This window comes from Phyllopteryx taeniolatus, chromosome 2 (assembly GCF_024500385.1).
Source record: "Phyllopteryx taeniolatus isolate TA_2022b chromosome 2, UOR_Ptae_1.2, whole genome shotgun sequence".
NCBI classification, from domain to species: Eukaryota; Metazoa; Chordata; class Actinopteri; order Syngnathiformes; family Syngnathidae; genus Phyllopteryx; species Phyllopteryx taeniolatus.
In genome coordinates this window covers 35425539-35450717 of record NC_084503.1, presented here as the reverse complement: position 1 = coordinate 35450717, position 25179 = coordinate 35425539, and the positions used below count along the sequence as shown (strand labels likewise).

The 25179-nt window shown below is 40.5% G+C and overlaps 3 protein-coding genes across 10 annotated transcripts in view; 2 read left to right on the top strand and 1 right to left on the bottom strand.

Moving 5' to 3' along the window:
- The window catches only part of rhoua (ras homolog family member Ua), a 46539-nt gene extending 28421 nt beyond the window's left edge, over positions 1-18118 (top strand). The window contains exon 5 of one of the 5 annotated variants that reach the window (XM_061765981.1): positions 17982-18118. In XM_061765981.1, the coding sequence (XP_061621965.1) occupies positions 17982-17988 (7 nt within the window). In that variant the 3' untranslated portion in view covers positions 17989-18118. The other 4 variants (XM_061765976.1, XM_061765979.1, XM_061765980.1 and 1 more) reach the window with 4 other exon arrangements.
- On the bottom strand, positions 2944-22060 carry ppm1g (protein phosphatase, Mg2+/Mn2+ dependent, 1G). Of its 3 annotated transcripts, none has more exons than XM_061765965.1 (14): positions 20287-20444; positions 19853-19989; positions 19575-19644; positions 18170-18255; positions 17955-18084; positions 17753-17864; positions 15861-16063; positions 15590-15780; positions 15389-15520; positions 9184-9286; positions 8860-8991; positions 5885-6014; positions 5676-5775; positions 2944-4267 (listed from the first exon to the last, which is right to left on the bottom strand). In XM_061765965.1, exons 1-14 carry the CDS (start codon positions 20420-20422, stop codon positions 4028-4030), a joined length of 1902 nt encoding a protein of 633 aa, XP_061621949.1. In that variant the 5' UTR covers positions 20423-20444; the 3' UTR covers positions 2944-4027. The 3 variants fall into 3 exon arrangements, with proteins under 3 accessions (XP_061621949.1, XP_061621950.1, XP_061621948.1); XM_061765966.1 differs by lacking the exon at positions 20287-20444 and adding an exon at positions 22042-22060 and having other exon boundaries at positions 2949-4267; positions 15590-15783; XM_061765964.1 differs by having other exon boundaries at positions 2953-4267; positions 15590-15783.
- mis12 (MIS12 kinetochore complex component) lies at positions 20890-24885 on the top strand. 2 transcript variants are annotated; one of them, XM_061765985.1, is made up of 3 exons: positions 20890-22100; positions 23128-23373; positions 23655-24885. In XM_061765985.1, the coding sequence occupies exons 1-3, from the start codon at positions 21708-21710 to the stop codon at positions 23745-23747; spliced, it is 732 nt and encodes a 243-aa protein (XP_061621969.1). In that variant the 5' UTR covers positions 20890-21707; the 3' UTR covers positions 23748-24885. The 2 variants fall into 2 exon arrangements, with proteins under 2 accessions (XP_061621969.1, XP_061621970.1); XM_061765986.1 differs by having other exon boundaries at positions 23128-24885.
- The last annotated feature ends 294 nt before the right edge of the window (positions 24886-25179 follow it).

Here is a 25179-nt window from a genome sequence, read left to right as displayed (position 1 = left end):
TATAGTCTTTTACACTAAAAACCAGACCAACTGCTTCATAGCATATACTCAATATTTCACTGCCTAGTACATCTTCAACATTTTTGTGGTTTTAAAGATACTGTGGACTGTGTGTGTGTATTATGGCAGGACAGTGTGCACTAAACACATTCACTGCCATTGACGGCTTTAGAAGTCAAATATCCATGTTTACTGGGAAGGCTGGCAGTGAATGATCCATAGGTGTTTGTCGATATGTGCCCTGTGATTGGCTGGTGACAAACCTAGGGTCAGCCTCTCGCCCAAAGTCAGGTGGAATAAGCTCCTGTTCACCTGTGACCCAAGTATGGATAAGTGGTATACAAAAAGGACTGACCAACATTACACTCACACCGCCACCCCTGAAGGTCGTTGCTCCAGTTTGGAAGTCCTTTGTATCAATGAACAAGGTCGGCTCAATGGAACCACCATTAAAGCTGCCAATCTGCACTGTGAGCACAAAAAAACATCCTTCCTGCTTAAGTCAAGAAGTGTGAATGTGGAAGTCTGAGTGTGTGTGTGTGTGTGTGTGTGTGTGCGTGTGTGTGTCCATGCTGACATTTTTAGATTCCAAGGACAGTAGGTTTCCTCTCACGCTTTATATTTTTCCTGCAGTAAGAATGATCCTTGCAAAGGGGAGGAGCAGAGGGCAATTGGAAGACTGCAACAAGCATGCTGAACACTTGAACTGAAAGTAAGGTGTGAAGCAGAGGAAGGCAAACTTGTGTGCTCCTGGGCCACGTATGAGTTTCAAAACAGACAGTCATTTGTAGATGAGAGTTAAAAGAATTATTGAAAAAATTACATGTATATAAAATATGTAAAATTTTTTATTTTACATAAATACATTAAATGAATGTTTTCCATCACATAGTGTGTTTATTCTATATTCAAATAATTCTAATTAAAATAAATACATTTTAATTAACTTTATTGTAATTGAATTATTTTATATTTATATGATAAAATGTAGAAATTAAATCGACAGTATATGTATTATTTGATTTACAATAAATATAGAAATTAATTAGATAAATAGCTGAACAAATACATTTTAATTACATTTTTAAAAGGAAAAATAGACAAATAATGCAACAAATATGGTGACTCTTTGATCATGTAGTTGCTGTGTACACAACTAAAGTATGGTATTTGCTCCCCTCCAAACCATAATTTGCCCATCCCTGATGTAAAGTAAGGAACTTTTTATTACTCCAAGACTTTTTACTGTTGTAAACTATCATTTCCTTTTCAGTCACTGTGTCCTTACCGAATTAAAATTATTTGTATTATCGAAACACAAAGTTGTTTTTCCGTATACAGTAGAAATTGTTGCTGTCCGATGAAAAGTGAACTGCAGCTCCAAAACTTTGTTTTTTCCCCCCTGTCTTGTGTTTGTCTTGTTTACTTTTTCAAAAAAGGTGCATGCAGTCTATGGGATGAGCAGCTGTCTGTTGACGATGGGCCCTCATGAGCACTCTTTGATTTGGGAGGTCATTCACCTTTGTCACCCAAAAATATTTCTGCCCTCTGCAGGACGTCTATCTCAAGTCATTCTGAATGACCTGAAAAGATGAGCCATGAACCACTGTGTGCTGTACAGTATTTCAAACCTGGCCAGGGGCAAGGAAAGTCTTTCTCCATTCATTTTCTATAGCACTCATCCATTGGAGGCTATATGCCAGCTGACTTTGGGTGAGAGGTTAGGTACAGCCCAGTAGGGTCCCCGGCCAATTGCAGGGACAACTAATCATTAACACTTAAATTCACACCTGTGAACAGTTTGGAGTTTTCAATTAACCTAACATGTTTTTGGTATGTAGGAGAAAGCCAGCCTACGCAGAGAAAACCCACAGGAAGAACATGCAAACTCCACACAGGAAGGCCGGAGCCGTGATTTGAACCCACGACTTCTGATCTGTGGGCCAGATGTGCCAACCACTATACTTGCGAGCTGCCCAACATTTTTATCCATCCATCCATTTTCTGAGGCGCTTCTCCTCACTAGGGTCGCGGGAGTGCTGGAGCCTATCCCAGCTATCATCGGGCAGTAGGTGGGGTACACCCGGAACTGGTTGCCAGCCAACCGCAGGGCACATATAAACAAGCAACCATTCGCGCTCACATTCACACCTACGGGCAATTTAGAGTTGTCAATTAACCTAGCATGCATGTTTTTGGGATGTGGGAGGAAACCGGAGTGCCCGTAGAAAACCCACGCAGGCACGGGGACAACATGCAAACTCCACACAGGCGGGGCCGGGGATTGAACCCGGGACCTCAGAACTGTGAGGCAGACGCTCTAACCAGTCGTCCACCGTCCTGTAACATTTTTATCATCAGAGGAAATTGAAACCTTTTTTCCTTTTAGCCTTTACCTTTAAGGTACTCGTCTATGTTTTTTTCTAATCTCCTGAGACAACTCTCTCCTTCACTTCCTCTGGTCCATGTTTAGTGTGGTACACACCTTGTCACCAAACAGCAGTGATTACTTGTCACGTGTTAAATAGGCCGATTGACTGATTACAAGTTCGAAGACGCCTATGATGCTCGTTAAGGGCCTTGTTTTAACATGTTCCTATGGTCAAACTATTTTCAATCTTTTCTAGGGGTGCCATCATTTTTGTCCAGGCGTGTTACATGGATTTGTTTTCTCAAACAATTCTGTTTGAACCACAGTTCAAAAGCAATGTCTGGTTTTCATTGGTTAATTAAAAAATATATATATTTGTGTCAGATTCAAGTCATTTCTGTGACCACGGTGGGTTTTTATTTCATTAACAGAAAGGTATCAACAATTTCGTCCATGTGTGTATATTATACATTTATTATTTGATAAGTAAAACACCGGATTACATACATATTACATGTTTTGCTTCCCATCTTTAACTGAAAGTTTTTTTGTGAAAATGTAACTGATGAATTCAAGATTTTGGTCAGTTTTCCATGAGTTAAAAAAAGAGACTTTTGCTTATTTAAAATTTTTTTATTTGAACGTACTTACATACTGGTGTCAAGAGAATGCACCGAACATGTTACATTGACTTACAATTACAAAGAAAAACGACCTTTTATCTTCATGTACAAGGACTGGAAGTTGGGGAAACTATGTACAGGAGTAACCAAACTTACAGTCACAATGAGTGGAGAAATAACAACAACATTCTAAACTCTTGAAATCAAATCGTACCACTCAAAAACAAACTTGGTGCTGTCTCCACAGATCACAAAGATCTTAGAAAGAAATACCGCTATGAAGGTAAAAATTGTCTTTACTTCAAATAAATCCTAATCTAAAAAAAATATTTTGGAAAACAGTATTATGTAACGTATGTCTCTGGATGAAAGTCGAAGGTTTTGGGCGATATAAAATATTTTCTTACTTCCAGAAATTCTGGCAATTAAGCTGCATTAGACATTTAAACAATGAAGATGAAAAAAAGAGGGGGGCAGGGGCAGAGTAATGTTGATGTGAACTGAAGAAAACTTATCCAATGCGGCACTGAACTCAAAACACGCACTTGGTCTCATCACTGCCTGTGAGAGCAAACATGGCCTCTGCCCTCTGCCTCCAGACAGTCTAAAGATGTACAAATAGATACATATCACAACTTTTATGGCACTTGACAGAGGCGTTGACCGCTGTGTAACAGCCGAGGAGCATCGTGCAGGTGTTGGAGAAAATTAAAAGTTATGAACAGAAACAAGAAGTAAGATCAAGCTTCCAAGAAAACTAAAGTGTACAAAACCCAGGTAGATAAAAGGGGGCAGGAATCAACCAAAAGCGTGCTACAAATGTAGCTTGGGAAAAGACAAGCTGCTCTAGGTGCCAGTGAACGGCGGCGGTCTTTCCAATGGGAGGGAAGGACAGAAACAACTGAATTGGGTGAGTTGAAAGTAAGGATCCACCAAAAACAGAACACATTCTGTTTCAGTGTGAAGAGAGCGTCGCGTGAGCTCAGGACTTCATTTCTGCTGACCAGCTGCTCTGCGCCCCAACAGTTCCTCCTTAGCTTTGGTCACTTTTGGGCTTTTTTCTGTTGCTCCCGTTTTTCTCGGGCTCGGCGCCCCCGTCGGCCGCCTTTTCCTTTTCCTCGCCCTCCTCCTCAGGATGCTTCCTCTTCTTCGTGTCGTCTGACAGGGTCTGAGCGAGGCAGGAGTGTGGTCGGAAGGTGACGATCATGCAGGTCATGTTGTCGCATCCTGTCCCATCTCCAGATGTGTCTGGGGCCAAACAATGGTCCAACAGCTGAGGAGGGAAACATAAATCATAACAACAGTTTGATTTAAGATTCTCAATTTTCAGCTTTATAATCTGGGGGAGGGGGCTACATCACAGCACACAATCCATCAAACCATCCATTTTCTATAGCATTGGTTCGCAAACTTTTTATACCAAGTACCACCTAAAATACTCAGCTCTCCAAGTGCCACCATATTTACCAAGATTAAAGTACAGTAACATAGCAGGCCAAAGTGTTTTTATTCCTAAAAAGTATATTTATTATTGTTTTGAACATTAACACAGCGATTAAATATAGAAAAATAAAACAATGATTACATTACAAATTTATTGCACAAATAACTTTTTAAAAACAAGCAGTTCAATATTAACTACAAATGTATTCTACTTTAAAGTTAAATGAAAACTAAAATGTACTATACTTGAGAGTAAATGTAATGTACATGAAAAGTAAAAACTGTACTGTACTGGATTAAAAAAAAACAGCTTGAACAGGCTGAACGCATAGCTACAAGCTACATTCTAAGACATTTGATTAAATTTTGTTTCAAACTCACATTCACACCTATGCGCAATTTAGAGCATTTGATGAACCTAATGTGTGTTTTTGGAATGTGGGACGAAGCCGGAATCCCCGGGGAAAACCCACACAAGGTTGGAGAGAACATGCAAACTCCATACATGAGTGTCTGAGCCGATACTCGACCCCAATAGCCCTCGACTTTGAGGCAGAAGAGCCAACCCCATGTTCCACCATGCTGCAACAGCATTACAATAATATGAATGTTATTATTGTGTTTGTATATTGCAGTGGTGGAAAGCTACACTGCATCATACCAGGTGGGGCGGATTACAACTGTGATTGGCTAATGTGTGAAAAGAGGCGGGTCTTAGGGTTATCGCTAACTACAGGTTTCACATAACTCTTGTAAACAATGAGCAATGGCAAAGAGGACTATCAGTGCTTACTTTCTCCCCCCAAAACTTAGTGTGCCAGAGAAAACAAATCCTGATGATGAGTCAGACTTGTTTTACGAGGAAACAGTTGTGGATAAAAATGGATAAAACAATTCTGTTTATGGAATGAGTGGCTGCCCGAGTTCACCTGGCTGAAGTATTTCAGGGAGACAAATTCAATTCTCCTGTCGATACCCACATGTGGGGAACACAAAATTTGCTTAAAATACTGGCACTGCGGCCTAAACATGAACTTTATCTTTCTAGCAATTAAGCTGCATAACTTGTTGATTGTGTTTGTGTCAAAACAATTCTCGGTATGATGTAGTACAGTTTTACAACACACCAAACACCCATAATAATAACAACCATATTATTCAATTAATACCTCTCTGACAGCCTCAATCAACATTTATTGAACTGGATTAGGTGATGTGTTATTAATGCATCTAATCACCTCCTCCACAATGGACGAAAGAGGTCTGGCAACGCCGTTCTGGTCTGGTTTGATCCTCTTGCTGATGAAATCGACCACCTCCTGACTGCTCAACACATTCCTGCACGCATGTATGAGAAAACGAGGCTCAACGACAGGTGAAAAGAAATAGTTGCAGCGATCTGAGGCCTTTTTTCAGCAGAGATCATTTCAAAGCTAAAGCTTCTCACCAGATGCCGTCGCAGGCGATGACCATGAAGTCGTGTTCATCGTTGAGGGTCAGAACCTTCACGTCGGGCATGGCCGAAATCATCTGCTCCTCTGGGGGTAAAACCTTGTTCCTCTTGTAGAAATGATCACCTGGGATCACAGAAGACAGCAGAAGAGCAATATTGTCCATTGATTAATTTAAAACTATTTCAAAGTGGATTTTATATGATTTATTGCGGTTCTATGGCAGGTAGCCGTTTTTGGTTATGAGAGTGGGGCGTTCAAAATGGACCCACGATGACTCACAGAGAGCCAGTAGAATAACAATTGCTCCGAATCAATCCAGTGAAACAGAAAACAAATATATATATTATATGCTCACATACAAACTCCATTTCCGCTCAAAAACGTTTTTTTCCTTTTTGTTTTTCTAAGGTTCAGGGTTAGAATCGGGGGTTGGGACTTCCTGTGGGGAGTTTGCATGTTCTCCTCGTGCTTGTGTGGGTTTTCTACGGGTAGTCTGGTTTCTTACCACATTCCTGTTAGGTAATTAAAGACTAAATTGTCCAGGTGTGCTTTGGGCTGGCAACAAGTCGAGGCGCCACCCCACCTTTTGTCCAAATATGATAATGCAGGTGACAAATGTTTAAGTCTGTGCTTTCTTGAGTGCATTTGCACTAGTGTACAGCTGCACTGCATCATACCGTTAGCTTCACAATTGTCCCTGTTAGCTGTTATGGTAACCAACTACATACTGTACGGTGCAAATGACAATAATAAACATTATTATATCAATACAGTGTGAAAAAAACAGAACCTTGTAATCTATTATCAGACATGGTAATAGTACACACGCTCTGTACTTACGTAGAAATACATGTGTAAAAAAAAATACTCTAGAAGTATTAGAGGTAGAAGTACGGATTCACCTCCTTTGAGCGGAAATAAAAAAAACAAAAAATGAAAGTAAAGTAAAAGTAAAAATGTTCAGTTTTAACGTCTAAGTTGCATCTTTGGAAAATTAATGGATTTATGCAACTGTTACTGTTAAATCCCATGTCTGCTGTTATATACAACCCCAATTCCAATAAAGTTGGGACGTTGTGTTAAACATAAATAAAAACCGAATACGATGATTTGCAAATCATGTTCAACCTATATTTAGTTGAATACACGCACTACAAAGACAATATATTTAATATTCAAACTGACAAACTTTATTGTTTTTAGCAAATAATCATTAACTTAGAATTTTATGGCTGCAACATGTTCCAAAAAAGCTCGGACAGAGTCATGTTTACTACTGTGTTACATCACCTTTTCTTTTAACAACATTCAATAAACGTTTGGGAACTGAGGACACTAATTGTTGAAGCTTTGTAGTTGGAATTCTTTCCCATTCTTGCTTGATGTACAGCTTCAGCTGTTCAACAGCTCGGGGTCTCCGTTGTCGTATTTTACGCTTCATAATGCACCACACATTTTCAATGGGAGACAGGTCTGGACTGCAGGCAGGCCAGTCTAGTACCCGCACTCTTTTACTTCGAAGCCACGCTGTTGTAACACGTGCAGATTGTGGTTTGCCATTGTCTTGGTGAAATAAGCAGGGGCGTCCATGAAAAAGATGTTGCTTGGATGGCAGCATATGTTTCTCCAAAACCTCTAACCTCTATGTAACTTTTAGCATTGATGGTGCCTTCACAGATGCGTAAGTTACCCATGCCATTGGCACTAACACAGCCCGATACCATCACAGTTGCTGGCTTTTGAACTTTGCGTCCATGACAGTCCGGATGGTTCTTTTCCCCTTTGGCCCGGAGGACATGACGTCCACAATTTCCAAAAACAATTTGAAATGTGGACTCGTCGGACCACAGAACACTTTTCCACTTTTCATCAGTCCAGCTTCGATGAGCTTGAGCCCAGAGAAGCCGGCGGCGTTTCTGGGTGTTGTTGATAAATGGCTTTTGCTTTGCATAGTAGAGTTTCAAGTTGCACTTACGGATGTAGCGCCTAACTGTATTTACTGACATTGGTTTTCTGAAGTGTTTCTGAGCCCATGTGGTGATATTGTTTACACATTAATGGCAGTTTTTGACTACGCAGTGATGACTGTCGTAGATGCCTTTAGACGTCAGCATTATTTTTAAAGCCAAAACATTCATATACGGGCTTACAACAGTTCTTCATCTCAATGTGCCTCAGCTGCGATGGTTCAACTTGAATTACGCTTGTAAATACCCAGTGGCTGCAAATGGAAATTTTCAAAACCTAGTAAATATGACAAATTGATATTGCTAAGATGTTTTTGTGAATTAGTAGTGTTCTGCTTCTTCGTTGTGAATCATATTTTGGGTATTTTAAAAATTTGTGTTCAAGTTACAGTATACATCCTGTGTCTATCAATGTTCTTTTCTCATATATCGGCTGAAATTTGAGTTATTGGCCATTACATTAGATATGGGTCGATATATCGGATATCTGCTTTTTGTTTTTTTAGCCCTAGATATCGGCATCAGCCCCAAAATCCTTGGTCGGGTTCTAATATACAATAGCTGTTTTGCTAATTTAATAAAATAATTTAAAAAATAATAATCACTGCACACAAGTTTCTCTCTTTTATTAACTTGCATACTGCTCACAGACTTAACAGTTCTCCAGTTACACCTTTTTTATATTGTATCATTTGCAGAGGTTGAAAAGTAATAAACCTATTTTGACAAAGTGAGGAGTAGAAAGTACAGACATCAGTTTTTTTTTGTTTTTTTTAAATAAAATGTAGGGTGTAAAATTTAAAGGTTGGCAGAAAAATAAATACTCAAGTGCTGCTATCTGAAAAATCTGCTTAAATACTGTAACAAAGTATTTAGACTTCATTACTTTCCACCAATCACTGTCTATTGCAAATATTATTATTGGGTGTCATAGACGTGCATCTGTACCTAATTTCGTGGCTTGTGTGTATAGATACATTGGCTCATGTGCACATACATACCAATGGCTCTGGAGAGGTTCAGTCCACCGTTGACCCGTCCGTCCATTGTTACTTTGCCTCCAGCCTTCTTAATTCGAGACAGCTCCAGCTCATCCTCAGGCTTGTGGTCATAAGACATGTCCACAGCTTTACCTGTGGCAAAGCCAGATATTGTGTTACATTTGATATGCTACAGTCATAGAAGATACAATTTCAAACAGTCTGGTTCTTAACATATCAGTTGAAACATCATAAGATCCACAAATTCAAGTGTTTAACCAATAACAGAAAAGTAAATCTTTGTGCCATAAAGGTTAGTTTAATTAACTTTTACGTGACACTAACCTCGCTCAGAGACCACGCAGCGAGAGTCTCCGGCGTTTGCAACAATCAGCAACTTCCCTCGGATCAGCGCCACAACAGCAGTGGTGCCACTGTCTGAGCCCGGCTGGAACCCCCCCGCCCGGGTAGAAAAAAACAACAACAAAAACAAAGGAACAATTATCAATTTAAAAACTTCTTAATAAACTACAAGGACAATCAGCACCTCAATTCTTGACATTCATTTTGATACATGTCCCCAGTAAGGGTTGTTTAGGTTTGCCGCACACCAGGCGACACTGCCAATCGTGACTGAACTGGAAAAAACAATGTTTTGAGGCTCCACCTATACTGTACTGTATTATTTTTTATTGAACCACAAACATGTCGTGACTGTCATGGAAGAAGTCGATTGCCCTGGCCACTGTAGCTATATTAAAATAATAAAAAGAGAGGAAACGGGCGAGAAATAATAGAGTGGATATTGGAGAGGCTCTTGGCAATAATCGCCTCATTCACTGAGTGCATACGTGCATTTCAGTGACAGACTAGGCACGCTTTGCTTTTTACCAACGGGTACATAGAGTGCCATGAAAAAGTATTTGGACCCCCCCTACCTCTCCCCTCTCTTGGCGGCCTCGCCCGTCCTTGCTCACGATAGGCGCTTAACATGGGCTCGCTTTAGCGGGCTATGACTGTTTTTGGGTGGCTGCTGGTTCCTGCATTGTGCCCTGTTGGTGGGCAGGGCCCCCATGCTCTCTGCGGGAGGTGGCGGCAGGGGGGCTCGCTGGGTGGTGGTCTGGTGCCCGTGCCCATCCCTTTGAGACTGGTCGGGGTCAGGACCTCCCTGGGTCCTGGGGGGGTCGGTGGCGTCCCCCTGGGTGCCCCCCCCGTCCCCTTCTGTGTGTGTGTGTGTGTGTGTGTGTGTGTGTGTGGGGGGGGGGGCTCACCATTCCTCAATATGCCCGCTCAGCAACTCCTCACACCAGTTGACTAACATGCATGTGGTATGGTGTTCATTCACTAATAAGTTCGATATACACACTATAGGCTTGTGCTGGGATCACTAACAACAACACAGGTCAACTCACAGGTTCTTACAGGTGTTTATAGACACTAAAAAAGAATCCCACCGCACCACTCGTCAATAATACTGCCTCGCTTATTTTCCCGCATCCTGTTCTGCCCTTTTCTGTCCTCTCATCTTGTTCTGTTGATTAGTTATTGCATGTCCTCACCGGGTGTCTGTGTTTATGCTGATCGGCTTTAATGGCATAATTCGCCGATCCGATCGCTCCGCAAAAGACATTTACTCCGCGTCGCCATCGTGCACAGTATATTTGAATCCAAAAGCTAGTTTATTTTTAGCCTTGTCGCGTATCTTTTGGCGTAGTCCTGTAAATATCTGACAGCCAATAAAGTTATTAAAATAAATAAATAAATAAAAACGTCGGCGGTGTGGAACAGACAACATGTCAGAGAGACAACAGGTAATGCCCGGCCGGATCAGACTACAAAACAAATTTGCTCTTTCAAGATTGCACTATGTCAGACCACTGCAATAAAATCTTGTATTCCGATACCACCGCATCCCGTTTTGTTACGATCATTGGGCTTTATCTTGTCAACTCAAATGCGACCGGATACACTCGTTACCGTGGCCACGACAACAAGAGTGGATCGCGTCGACTATATTATGAGGACAAAATGGGGGAAAACGTGTGTTGGTGGTCACCGGTGCTCAGGACAGGAGAGGACGTTCGTTTAAGGCTTGCTTCAGGTATGTTCACGTACTTTTAATACGATACGGCTCGCAAGCAGGTAACAAAAACTTTATGTAGCCAAGCAAGCGAGTGGAGGCACGAACGGTTGGACGTAAACATGCCGCCGTTCTGTCGAATCATCCTCTAAAGTTTTGGTGTGGGTGAAGTAATTTAATTAAAAATAAAGCCATTTAATTACAGTAAGTTACCACCCATTATTTCTGTCATGTAATGTTGGTTTGACCTGACTGATTAGAATACACCAGGCATGCCCAAAGTCCGGCCCGTGTCCAAATTTCCTCCGACCCGAAGCTTTTTCACAAGAGCCTGACTCAAATGAAAATTCTACAAAGGCGAGCTACGAGTCTCAGTGAATTTATTTTTTGCGATGATCAAACCACAGTTTTGTCAAATTTCTGTCATCTGATTTGACTAAACAATAGTTAAATCAGATGACAGAATAGTATAGTCACTATACTATTCTTTGTCAAAATGCACTGTGATGTGATTTGTTAAAACAAAATGAATAAATACGTTTCTAAAAAATTTCAGTTAACTTTCATAAAATAGTTCATTTGTATTTATTATTATTTTAACCTTTAACTATCCTGGTAATGCAATTGAAAACAGATTCTCATTTGCAATATCGACCTAGCTGCAGACAGCAAAGTGATATAGTAACATATTTAGGAGGAATGTCAGGCCGAATGGTCGGCCCCCATACATTTTCATCTGACCAAATCTGGCCCTCTTTGCAAAAGGTTTGGACACCCCTGGAATACACGATCTGACTAGAGCAGTGATTTCCAACCTTTATGGAGTCAAGGAACATATTTTACAATTGAAAAATCTCACGGCACACCAACAAACAAAAATGTCACAAAAAGTGGATACATTAATTACTGTATTTACTTCCTGCCATCCAATAGAAGACCATTCATTTGTTCTATCTGTCACTATGCTTCACTGGCATAAATAGAGGAACAAAGATCCATCATTTATTGCAAAAATAATTTTTTGAGCAATTAAGTACACAAGTATATACAGTAAATGAACAGGTCATTTAAATAGACACATTCCTCCATCTTGCGATCGGATCGGTGATCAGTTATCATTTTTTAAACTCGCTGATCGGTCCCAAAAATCCTGATCGCGTGAAGCCTAGTTACAAAAGCCATTTCTAAAGCTTTAGGATTCAAGCGAACCATAGGGAGAACCATCATCCTTACATGGCAAAAACACGGAACAGTGGTGAACCTTCCCAGGAGTGGTCGGCCTACAAAGATTACCCCTAGAGAACAGCAATGACTCATCCAGGAGGCCACAAAGGTACTCAGTACAACTTCTAAAGAACTCCAGGCCTCCCTTGCCTCAGTTAAGGTCTGTGCTCATGACACACAATAAGGAAGAGACTGGCCAAAAATGGCAATGGTCTTGGCCTGCTTTCCTCCTTCAGGACCTGGACAACTTGCTGCGATTGATGGAACCATAAGTTCTGCTCTTTAACAGAAAACCCTGAAGTTGAATGTTCAGCCATTAGTTTGTGACCTCAAGCTGAAGTGCACTTGGTTTCTGCAGCAGGGTAACAATCCAAAACACACCAGCAAGTCCACTTCTGACTGGCTTAAAAAAACAAAATGAAGGTTTTGGAGTGGACTAGTCAAAGTCCAGACTTGAATCAGATTGATATGCAGTGGCATGACCTGAAATTTTTGCTGAATTCAAACAATTCTATTCTGCAAGGAAGAGTGGGCCAAAATATATCCACAGAGATCTGAGAGACTGAAAAGCCAGTTATAGAAAATGTTGGATTTCAGTTGTTACTGCTGAGGATGGCCCAACCAGTTATTAGGTTTCGGGGGCCATTACTTTTTCACACAGGGCCAGGTAACTTTGAATAGTTTTTTCCCTTAATAAATACAATCACCATTTAAAAAGAGCATTTTAAATTAACTTGGGTTATATTTTTTCTGATATTTACATTTGTTTGACGATCCTAAACAAAGTGGGGAAACTATGCAAAAATATAAGAATTTCAGAAGGGGGCCAATACTTTTTTACGGCACTGTATAAAATTATAAATGTGTTTAAGTAGTTCTGTACAACACTAAATGTGTATACTCCATTAATACGGCTTTGACTTTTTTTTTGTTTTGAAAGCAGATGTGATACGACTTGACATTTTTGATTGGCCGTTACATCTGCGACCGGTCATTCACCTGCGATTAAAGATTTGCGTCGCAGTAAAAATAACCGACGGTTGGCCAATCATAAATAAAACTACCGGCAGAACCCCACACACACTGGGCTACAGTTTAGTCGCATTCGGTCACGTTACTCTGTGTGTGGCGGGCCGAAGAACGGGAAAGGAGAATATACATGAGAAGTTATGTGAAGTGTGACTCATATTCACATGCACTTTTACTTTTTTAGTGTTTTGTTATTTACTATTAGTTTTCTGTTGTTACTCCCCCACCCCCCACACACACAAGAATTATGTTACTATCCAGTAGATCCAATATAGGTTTTACGATAGCAACAGTTTGCTTGTCATTACAAATTGTGGAGTGGTCTTCCATTTGAGCTAAGTGCTGCCTCCTCTGTAGACATTTTTAAAAGTAGTTTCTATTTGTTTAGGCAGGCATTTCTATCGTCTTGATTTTTTGGATTTGCTTTTTGTATTAACCGTATGTTTGTGACTACATCAAAAAGCACTGTGAGTTCTTTTTGTGAGAAGAAAAAATTTTACTTGTTTCCTATGAGAAAATCCTAATATTAACAACTCGACAACCAGCCCCAAACAATTGAATGTTAGAATAATGATAATAATACAGTTGTATTTCTTTTCCATTGTGCTCCCGACTTTGCTAAGCAGATTGTTCAGGCTTCATGGGGTCTATTTTGAAAAACAAGAAAACGACCTTGATAAATCTCAACTACACAGACAGAAAAGACAATAAGTGTCAGTTACAAACTCCAATTCCAATGAAGTTGGGATGTAGTGTAAAACGCACATAAATACAAACAGAACACAATGATTTGAAAATCCTTTTTAGCCTATATTCAATTGAATACACTCCAAAGACAAGCTATTTAATGCTCAAACTGATGAACATTGTTTTTTTTTGCAAATATTCTCTCATTTTGAATTTTATGCCTGCAACACTTTCCCAAAACGTTGGGACAGGGGGAACAAAAGATTAGGAAAGTTCAGGGATGCTAAAAAAACACTTGTTTGGAACATCCCACGGGTGAACAGGTTAATTGGAAACACGCGAGTGTCAAGATTGGGTATAAAAGGAACATCCCTGTAAGGCACAGTTTTTCACAAGCAATGATGGGGCGAGGTTCACCTCTTTGTGATCAACTGTAGGAGGAAATAGTCCAACAGTTTCAGATTGTTTCTGAACTTCCAAAGTAATTTAGGGATTTCATCATCTACGGTCCATAATATCATAAAAACATTCAGAGAATCTGGAGACATCTCTGCACATAAGTGCCAAGGCCAAAAACTAACATTGAATGCCTGTGACCTTCCATCCCTCAGGCAGCACTACATTAAAAACTGGCAAGTTAAAACTCTTAATATGCAAAGCGAAAGCCATTTCTCAACTACACTCAGAAACGCCGTCGGCTTCTCTGGGTCAGAGCTCTTCTGAGATAGACTGATGCAAAGTGGAAAATTGTGCTGTGGTCTGACGAGTCCACATTTCAATTTGTTTTTGGAAATCATGGACGTCATGTCCTCCAGGCCTAAGCGGAAAAGAACCATTCAGACTCTTATCAGCGCAACGTTCAAAAGCCAGCATCTGTGATGGTATGGGTGTGTGTTAGTGCCCATGGCATGGGAAACTTGTACATCTGTGAAAGCACAATTAATGCTCAAAGGTACATATTGATTTCAGAACAACAAAAGGTGGCATCCAAGCAATGTCTTTTTCAGGGACGTCCCTGCTTTTATCAGCAAGACAATGCCAAACCACATTCTGCATGTGCTACAACAGTGTGGCTCCGTAGTAAAAGAATGTGACTACTAGACTGGCCGGCCAGCACTCCAGATTCGTCTCCCATTGAAAATGTGTGGTGCATTATGAAGAGCAAAATATGACAACGGAGACGCTGGACTGTTGACCAACTTAATTTGTACATCAAGCAAGAACGGGAAAGAATTCCACATATGAAGCTCAATAATTACTGTCCTCAGTTCAGTTGTATACATTTCTTAAAAGGAAAGGTGATGTAACACAGTGGTAAACATGCCCCTGTCCCAGCTTTTTTTAAACGTGTTGCAGGTATCAAATTCAAAATGATCAATATTTGCAAAACATTTTTTTTAAACGTTTATCAGTTTGAACATTACATATCTTGTCTATGTACTGTATTCAATTGACTATAGGTTAAAAAGAATTTGCAAATAATTGTGTTGTTTGTGCTTTAAAAAAATAACGTTTCCTCCAGGTACACACCTCCTCCTTGCCGTCTATCCCAGGGAGACTCATTTCCTCCACATCTTCATCATCAGAATCCTCCTCGCCCTCTTCAGTATCTTCCTCTTCTAGCTCACTGGTGTCAGCCTCCTCCCCCTCTTCGCTGCCATCCTAAACAAAAACATCAGCGTGTGCTTCTACTGTCTCGACTAACCCAACAACTGCACCTTGATCCCTCACCTCTTCATCACTGCCCTCTTCCTCGTCCTCCTCCTCTTCGTCTTCCCCTTCCCCCTCAGACTCCTCACTGTCATCGAAGAATCGGGACTTGGAATCGCCTTCAGTTTTGGAGGACGAAGAACATGAGGGGCCAGCGTCTACCTCAGTTTTAGCAGCCTTTTCTTCTCCATTGGAGTTTCCTGAGCTGCCGGCTGCTGTGGAGGTGAAAAAGGGACAAACGTTATCAACATTGAAATGCCCCAAAAAGATGGTCGAAATCAGGCTGTCCCACCTGCACCGCAGCCTTCATCGCTGACCATTCTGCGACACGCCCGCAACTTGGTGCATGTCGCTTCGTCGCCGTCCTTCTCCATCCCGTTGCTCTCCTCCTCCACCTCTCCGTTCACAGCCTCCTCCTTCTTTGGTCCTTCCTCACCTTCCCCCTTGTGTCCAGAGGCCTTCGGAGACTGGCCTGATGCCTTCTTTGCGGACGTGCTTGAAACAAAAACGTAAGAGGGAATCAGATCACATCAATATGGGCATCTAAATGGACACCAATTATATGTATGCTGAGATGTCAAATGCTTCAGTAGAGGCGTTAAGTAAAAGAGGAGACTGAGGGGAGAAACCCCCAGAAACAAACAAGAACCGAAAGAGGCTGCAGTAAAGGCCTGGAAAAGAATTTCAAATGAAGAATGCAACAGTCTGGTGAAGTCAATGGGCTTGATTCAGTGAGTGCAAGTAAGGGTTATGCCACCAAATATTAAATGTTATTCACTTTAAGTTACTTTAATCATGTGTGTTCCAATACATTTGCTCACTTGAAAAGTGGGTGCGTTCAAACAAAAGGTGTTCTGTCCTGAGTTGTTTAACACATCTAGATGTAAATACCATGAAATAAAAGCTGGAATTCTTAACTTTTGTCTCATATTCATCTTTTGATCTGAAACCAAAATGTCTTCAGTATATAACAAAAACAAAGGAATTGATCTTGCCGTTCCAGTACTTTTGGAGGGGACTGTAATGTAGGTTGTCCTGCGATTGGCTGGCAACCGGTTCAGGGTGTACCCCGCCTCCCACCCGAAGATAGCTGGGATAGGCTCCAGCAGCCCGTGACCCAAGTGAGGATAAGCGGTAAAGAAAATGGATGGATGGATGTTATGTGGGTATGTGTACCGAGTCCCAGTATTAAATTGACTCTGGGGCTAAATTATTAAAAGACGAGATCATCGATAAACTCCAAGGAGAAATTACTCAAATTTATTTTCAATTTATTTAGGCTATATCAACGTTATATTTGCACCTTTCAGCTACCGATCTAATTTCTTACTTGCAATAAAATTAAAAGGTCCTCTTCCATCACCTTTTTCATTTAATTTTGATGAAATTTGATGTACTTTTTTGGCTTTGCATGATAATTATGGTTAGAAATCCCATGTCTTTTTTCAAGTTATTCTAGATGGTCTTTTCCGTCAGGCATTTGAGACGGTCGGATTTCTTATTATTACGTGACATGAATGAGCTTTGCTCTCGTTGGATCGCATCCTAATTTAAATATGGAAAACCGCTTGGGTCTGATTAGTCCATATCACGGGGTCTGCTCGATGTCAAGTCCTTCGATCCCTAGTTAAGACTAGAATCTCTCGCATGAGTTTGATGGTGGAAACTATTTATACACACAGAACACGCATTCAAAAACAGTCTATAAGTATACATTTGTAGTGTTTTACAAAAATTCATAACTATATTTTATAACTTTTAACGTAACTGTGGCGGACGAAATCGCGAAGCTTGCATTCATTGTCGCCAGCGATGGCTCATCCCTCAAGTTCAATTCACAAGAACGGGAGCGGATGAGCAGCTCGAAATAGCCCTTCTTTTTATTGTCACCCACTTCCAGCCTAAATTCACATTCCATATTAGTGGGCCGACAATCCAACGCTTGGTGAATTGTGTTTTACAATGATTTATACACACTGAATTGCCACTTGCGCCACACAGATATGCCTCCACCACCTCGGTTCCCCTTTAGCGGGTCATCAGCGGCACGTGTCCGGCAGCGCGATAGTGCTCCAGCACCCTCGCCGTGCTGTGACCGGCTGCACGGGACGGGCTTTATGACTATTGAAGACTGCTTCAATAGTCATAAATTTAATATTCCGAAGACAGAGAAGTTGAGCTTACCTGCTAGCAGCAGCTTGCTTGCTAGCGTTCTTATTCTGTCCATAGCGGACAAGCAGCTCCTCGATGGTCATGGTGGCCTCCTCGTGGAGTAAAGCTGCCTCCTCTGTGTCCACTGGACAGAGAGCAGAAAAGACAGTATAGAGAGAGATATTAACATTAGCACCACTGTCGACAATAAACAGGGAGCTGAAGGTGCACTAACCATCATCCTCGTCTGCCACTTTTTTAGCGGATAGCTCCTCTATGGGACGCCCGGCGATCTGCACCAGCTCCTTAATGACGTCCTCTGTGGTGATTCTGCAGTCGATGGCCAAGAAGGCATCCTCCAGCGCCTGGCAAGAACACACACAAACAAACTGTCAGTGAAATCAAGTGAAGAGCCCCCGTTTCAAAATGTCATTTTTGGAAACCCGCAACCTTCTGTAGTTTGCCATCTTTGTAGTTCTTCTGCTCCTTGATGATATCAGGAAGGTATTTTGAACAGTAAAGAGCTACCTCTTCTCCTAAAAGGGAAGAGCAGGTCATAAAATCTCAAGAATGGTGATAAAAGCAAGACAAAAGTAAAAGGCATACTAGGCTACTTGGCATAGACCGGCTATCGACCTCGCCAATTATCGGTGTCAATATTTGGCATTTTGACGCATATCGGCGGCATCTGCAGTTTTTTTGTTTGTTTGTTTTTTTAATTAGACGGTCGATCAATTTATATCTGAGTAAACTTCAGGGAACTATTTATTAAAATTTTCAGTTAACTTCGTAAGACATGCTGCTGACCCTGGGAACTCCCTTTATTTCTTTTTCAACTTAAGATAAGTGAAAGATTACCAATTCAGTTATAATGAAATTTTTGAAAACTTGATTTACTGAAGAAAACTTAAGGGAGCTATTGATTTGTATTTGTTTTCATTTACTTGATAAGACACGATGCTGAGCCTGGGAGCTCCCTGTACTCTCTGTTAGAATTTTAAAACAAACATGTCATTTGCCTAAAATAAAAACAACCTTTAACATGTTGCAAATATGAAAATATTTGTAATAATCACATGCTTAAAACGAAATGTTGGAGTTTGTATTATAAAAAATGTTGACGCCAATATTTTGCCTTTTACTGGAAATTAATGTCGGATCAGCTACAAATATCGTTTATCTGCCTCCTTGACTAATAACAGCCCAGAAAAAAAAACATCATCATCATATTGGTCTATGTAGCTGCCCCTGGCCCGAATGAAGAAAACAGACTACCTCGACGAGTGCAAAAACCTCTTCTTTATATACTCTGTACTGTGAAACTAAACATCCAGAAAATATATTTCATTCCAAGATGATCCATAGTGAAAAGCAATCAATTACGTTAAAAAAAACCTTCTTATTTAAATTTACATTACTCACTATTTTCCACTATACGAATTAATAACTACATGATTTTTACAAGTCTAGCTAAACAACAAACACATACCTAACTCTGCTGACCAAGGGTGCAAATTAAACTCCAATGTGTTAAAAGTCCATCAATTACTGTACATACCTATGTGTTCATTCATGAGTTATGTCTCTGAATGAAAATGCAAAATGGCTAGCACTTAAATCCCACCCCAATAAACACAGCTTCCGGCGGAAACAAACAAATTATAATGGTCCAAAGCGGGAGGAAGTTACAGTTTAACTCTACACAGTAAATGCAACAATTTGGTACTAATTTAACAATATGATTATCAGTGGGGTGTATAACTGCACTGAATCCTACTAAGCAGTGTTTCTAACATTTCAGCAACCAATTTCATTGTGGTGAATGTAAATGAAAACAATGTTTGGCAACACTTACCTCCATGTCCATCATACACAGAAAACATGGCGGTGTCCTCGTCAAACTCTGGGATACAATTGTGAGCATCCTGTTACACACACAAACAAACATTAATTAAGTCAGTCTTGAATGTTGTGTACAGTATTGGATATCGACTGAAAGACTATGTTGCAATCTGATGGTAAATCTATTAAAGTACCCTGTGTATCTACACTTTTGGTAAAAATCACAGCAGTCTATATTAGGAAAAAGAGGGATTTACTGTATGACCCTATTGACAAGGTTAGGCCACTCACCTCCATGGAAACCCGCCAGCCCTGCATAGCGGAGAAGCCGTAGCTCATGGTGCTGTTGCCGCCATCTGAGGAGGTCTTGGTCGTGTTCGGTTGCGACAGATAAGCCCCCATCCTTGCCGGTTTCTCCGTCTTCACACCTGAAGAGAAGATGGCACGCGATAGGCATTTCATTTAGGTTCAAGGGTACAGCTAGCCGCATTAAGTCTTGCCCTTTTCACGGTTGCTATCTAGCTAGCGTTAGCAACACAACAACAGCAAAACAAAAGTGGACGCTCGTCTGCTAGCTAGCATCACGATGCTAACAACAGCCGGCTAAACTTCCACAGCGCTATCTTCTTTGCCCTCTCGTCATGCGAGCAGCTACGCACTTAGCACGGCAGAGCTGAAGATGACATACAATGGCACAATGTATTGTGGCAACGGGGTGAGCTTACACGCGGATTCAGGAGAGCGAGATTCACATAGAAAAGGAGAAAAGACTACACGTGTGGAAGCCAAAAGCCGCTGGTAAGAAGAGACTAGCCGAGAAAAGGAGCACGGACAGTGTAGGAAGTGACACCAACCGCGCATGTTCCTTTTCCGGCCGAGAGGGGGCGTGTTTCACTCTACGTCATGCGTGCCGCTTTTAACCTTTTTTTAAAATACTTTATTGAACAAACAGGATAATAAATATAGATTAAGGGCACATTTTACTGCTCAAACCGTACAAAATAGGTATACAACATTAAGCATTATAAAGCAGGTATGCCACTGTGTGTAATGGGTAAATTAAACATATGGTTTAGCTTTCGAAGAGCTGAGGCAGCATGTGGGCATTTTTGTTTGCATTTTTGATAGTGTCCTGCCATCACTTACAGTGCATTTTCCAGTCACATCCCTAAAATTCCAGCTCAACCAACCGCCCTATTGTTTTATGGAGTATTGTGGTGCTAAAAAAAATATCTCGACATCAAAGGACAAACCTGAGAACAAACACAAAAGGAACTGATGATAAAAAGGGAAATAAAAGAAAAAGAAAACTCAGACCCGAAATCATATGGACACTAGCAGATTGACGGTAAACGTGATTATCATATTTATAAATTAAAAAAAGAAAGCAAAAAAAAGAGAGCAAAAGCAATTATTAATCCATCCATCCATTTTCTGAGCCGTTTATCCTCACAAGGGTCACAGGAGCGCTGGAGCCTATCCCACCTATCTCCGGTCGCCAGCCAATCGCAGGGCACACATAAACAAACAACCATTCGCACACACATTCACACCTACGGGCAATTTAGAGTCTTCAATTAAACTACCATGCATGTTTTCCGGGATGTGGGAGGAAACCGGAGAAAACCCACGCAGGGAACATGCAAAGTCCACACAGGAAATAATAGTTATTGTGGTGAAGTGCTATTTACTAAGAACTAATTGGGAACCAAATGTGTGAGGAAATAGTTAATAGAATAAAGACATTTGGATAAAAAAACAATAAACTAAATATTAAATATAAAAATGCATTCTTATGGGTAAACATTTAAATGGGAAATGAGAACTACTGAATTGGAATTAAATGCTAGGTAATTATGAAGTATGAAATATGAGAGAGGAGTTACAGAAATGGTAATCAAAGAAGAGAAGAATTTAAACAATAAGACAATATCAATACAATTTGCTTAATGATATAGGTTCAATTAAAATTATATAGTTTTATTTTTTTACATATATATTTTTTTCTTTACATATATACATAACGTCACAGCCTACCAAGTCCCTTTGCACACTCCTGTACAGTAGGTGGCAGTATATTCCAAAGAGATGTAATCCGCCAGTAAACTAAAAGAAGAAGAAGCGGAAGCGGGAAAGATAAAAAAAGATGGATGTCGGAGGAGAAACCTTTGAGGAGACAGACATACTCCCCACGTCAACTTTAGAATTATACGAGACTCAGTTTTTCGGCTTTACTCCGCAAACGTTCATGTTTCGGCTCTCCAGCGCGTTTTTGGATTGTCTGAGCGACATTTTGAGCGTCGTAGAGAAAGTATGCGTGCGACAGCTGAGTAAGTCGGAGTCGGAAGCGACGACGGAGGAGCAGCTCAGCGTCTGCGTTAGAGAGAGTAGCCGCAAGTTTCAAGCGTTTATGGGGGAGCGCTTCAAGCAGCTGTCGGAGCGGATAGAAGAGCTACTGGTCACCCGTTGTTTCTCCGTACCTCCCAACGTCCTGTTGAAGGAGGACCAATGTCACAGAAAACGTCCTCCGGACACACAGGTGAGCCATCAAGACTAGATGGCTGTTGTGTTCTCTGTATTTTATTTATGTACAGTAGTTTCACTTGTCCTCACGCCCCCCCCCCCCCCCCCCCCCCCACAAAAAAAAAAACAGTCATTATTTAACAATTTGTATATTGTAATATTTAACTATTAGTTAAACAATCATTCACCAAAAATAGGTAAACATTATATAAACATAAAAAAGATTTTTAAAAAAAGCATAGACATGCCAGTAAAAAATAAGATAAAGACACTAAAATGGGAGCTCATTATTAAGGTTTTGTTAGTTAAACTGTCTTGTTTTTAACAGCAGATATTGGCATAAAATACTGTTCCAGTTCTTTCATAAATGCACAGACAATAGGTTTTTATCCTTAGCAAATTTACATTTGTGACTATATAGCTTCGCAGGAAATATTAGATTTATTAGATAGTACTTTTTCAAGTGAGGTGTCACAATTCACAAAGTACATTTTGCAAAATAAGCTCAAAGTTACAGAAGATCTTATCCAAGATAAAGTTACAGATACTTTGCCACAATTTGCGGGTATGTGTACATTTCCAGAACAGATAGATAGCAGTCTCAGTTACAGTATGGGAGTCACAGAAGGCACACTTCAAATCTAGATCAAAATTAAATTTAACAAAGATTGAGGTCAAGTCGTTGTTTTGTTCTATCGTCGCATTCCTAACCGCCAAGGTGGCCGACAAACAAAAACTGATCATGTGATCGAAAACGTTTCTGTCTGTGGCCAAGCTCGTAACTATTATTGCTGTTATATCAAGTCAATATTCCCCATTGGATTGAATTTAAATAACATTAATCAATCCCAGCCCCCTAAAACCAAGTTTTTGTGTTTTTAATGAAGAAAACTAGCCCTGTGTTGTATAAAAACTTATATAAGGAAATAAACTAGTTATTTGAAGCATGAAACAGGAGTAGATCATTGTGGGTTTTAATTAATTTCTCCACTGATACTTTGATGACCCTGCATTGTAAACTATTATACTTTCCCCACATCTAGGAGATGCTCAGACTGGAGTCGTCCTTGACGGAGCTCCGTAGTGCTCATGAGGCCGAGGTGTGTGCTAGACATGCTCTGCAGGCTGAGCTTGAGGAGCAAGCGGAGGTACAGAAGCAGCTAGATCAATTCCTGGTCTGGAACAGAGAGCTACAGGACGCTTGGCTCACAGAGGGAAACGGCAGCTTCCAAGAAAGGTTCCAACTGGTGGCAGCCTCTGTAAAGAAATTGCAGGAAGCCATTGTGGAGGTGTGCAACAAAGCGCAGAGTTCTCACTGAACTTACTGTATGATTAAAGTTAATTACTACTCCAAGACTTTTGAACAGCTTTCTACACTTACATGTCACATAGAAAGCAAGGTGGGAGAGAGAGATTCTGTAAATTTTCTGTAAAGTATTACTGTCTTCTTAGTAGGGCTGCACGATTATGGCCAAAATAATAATAATTATTTTGATCAATATTGTAATCATGATTATTAATCAAGATGATTCCTCATTCATTCATCTACCGTTCCGCTTATCCTTACTAGGGTCGCGGGCGTGCAGGATCCTATCCCAGCAATCTTCGGGCGAGAGGCGGGGTACACCCTGAACTGGTCGCCAGCCAATCGCAGGGGACATAGAAACAAGCAACCATTCGCACTGTTATGAAAAAACAAAATATCTTTATTTTTATTGCACTACTTTTTTAACAAAAAATATGTAAGTGTTCAGTTCAAAACTAATCTTTAAGAATAAATGATAATGATGATTTAAAAAATAAATATACCCAAAAAGTCTACTTAGCAAGGGCTAGCTGAATAAATGGGCTTTTAAAAAGTCCAATCATGAATTGCAGCGTAATGGAAGCAAATACAATTTATGCATAGAAGGCAATAGCATTCGGTTGCAAGCACTGACTTTTCATTTGAAAATCCCCGTCATCAGTATAGTGACTTGTCAAGGACAGTATGTCTCCGTTGTTGTGCTTGACCATTGGTCAGTCTTGCATGGTCACAAAATGCAAAGAACAGTTGTGAGTTCCCTCCCTATTTACTCCAGTTTTTTTTTTTTTTTTTCATTGCGGTCAGGGCAGCCGCTCCAACAATTGAAAATTGTCTTACCGTGACATGCCACCTCTCTGCCAACGTGCTGTGAGGTCGAACTTCAAAATAAAAGCGTCATATTGTACTACATTGGACATCAATGCCATTCAGGCTTTTATTTTTAAGTTGGCATCGGAGCCCAATGCGTTCGTCCCCTGGTGGCTGGCTGACGAGGTTGCGGGCACTGGTGTAATGAAGCGCTTCATATGCAGCAGTGCCGGCATCTTAAATGTAATAAATTGCCGACATCAGACTCATTTGATCGTGGCAGCCAAAATCGCGATCACGATTGAAGTTTGATTAATTGTGCAGCTCTACTTCTTAGCAATAACAATTGAAGATCAAATGGACATGTTAGAGCAGTGATTCCCAACCAGTGTGCCAGGGCACATTAGTGTGCCGTGAGCGCTCTTCAGGTGTGCCGTGGGTAATTATAAAATTGTACGTAATTTCTCAAAAAATTATTTATTTACAAGAAACAATGTATCTTTTTTCATCTATTTATGCCAGTGAGGCAGTGACAGACAGAACAAATAAATGCTCTTGTATTAGATGGGAGGAAGTACATACAGTAATTAATGTATCCACTCTTTGTGACATTTGTTTGTTGGTGTACCGTGAGATTTTTCAATTGTAAAATATGTGCCATGGCTCAATAAAGGTTTGAAATCACTGAGTTAGAGCCCCCCAACTTTATTTCCACCACAGACAGTTTTCACGTAAAGCAATATTTTGACGGACTGGCATAGAAACAGATAAAAACAAATGATTTCAAATATAACTCACTCTTTCGCTGAATGTAGTTGAGTCGTGTCTCTTCAAGAACCTGTCCTATTTTGGGGTACCTGAACTTTGCGGTACTGATGTCCAGTCTACTCTGTAATTTTGGTTCGGTCTTCTTCACTGCAGAAAATCCTGCTTAACAAAAATTCAATGTTGGGAATGGAAGCAAGGTATTCAGAGCTCTTGG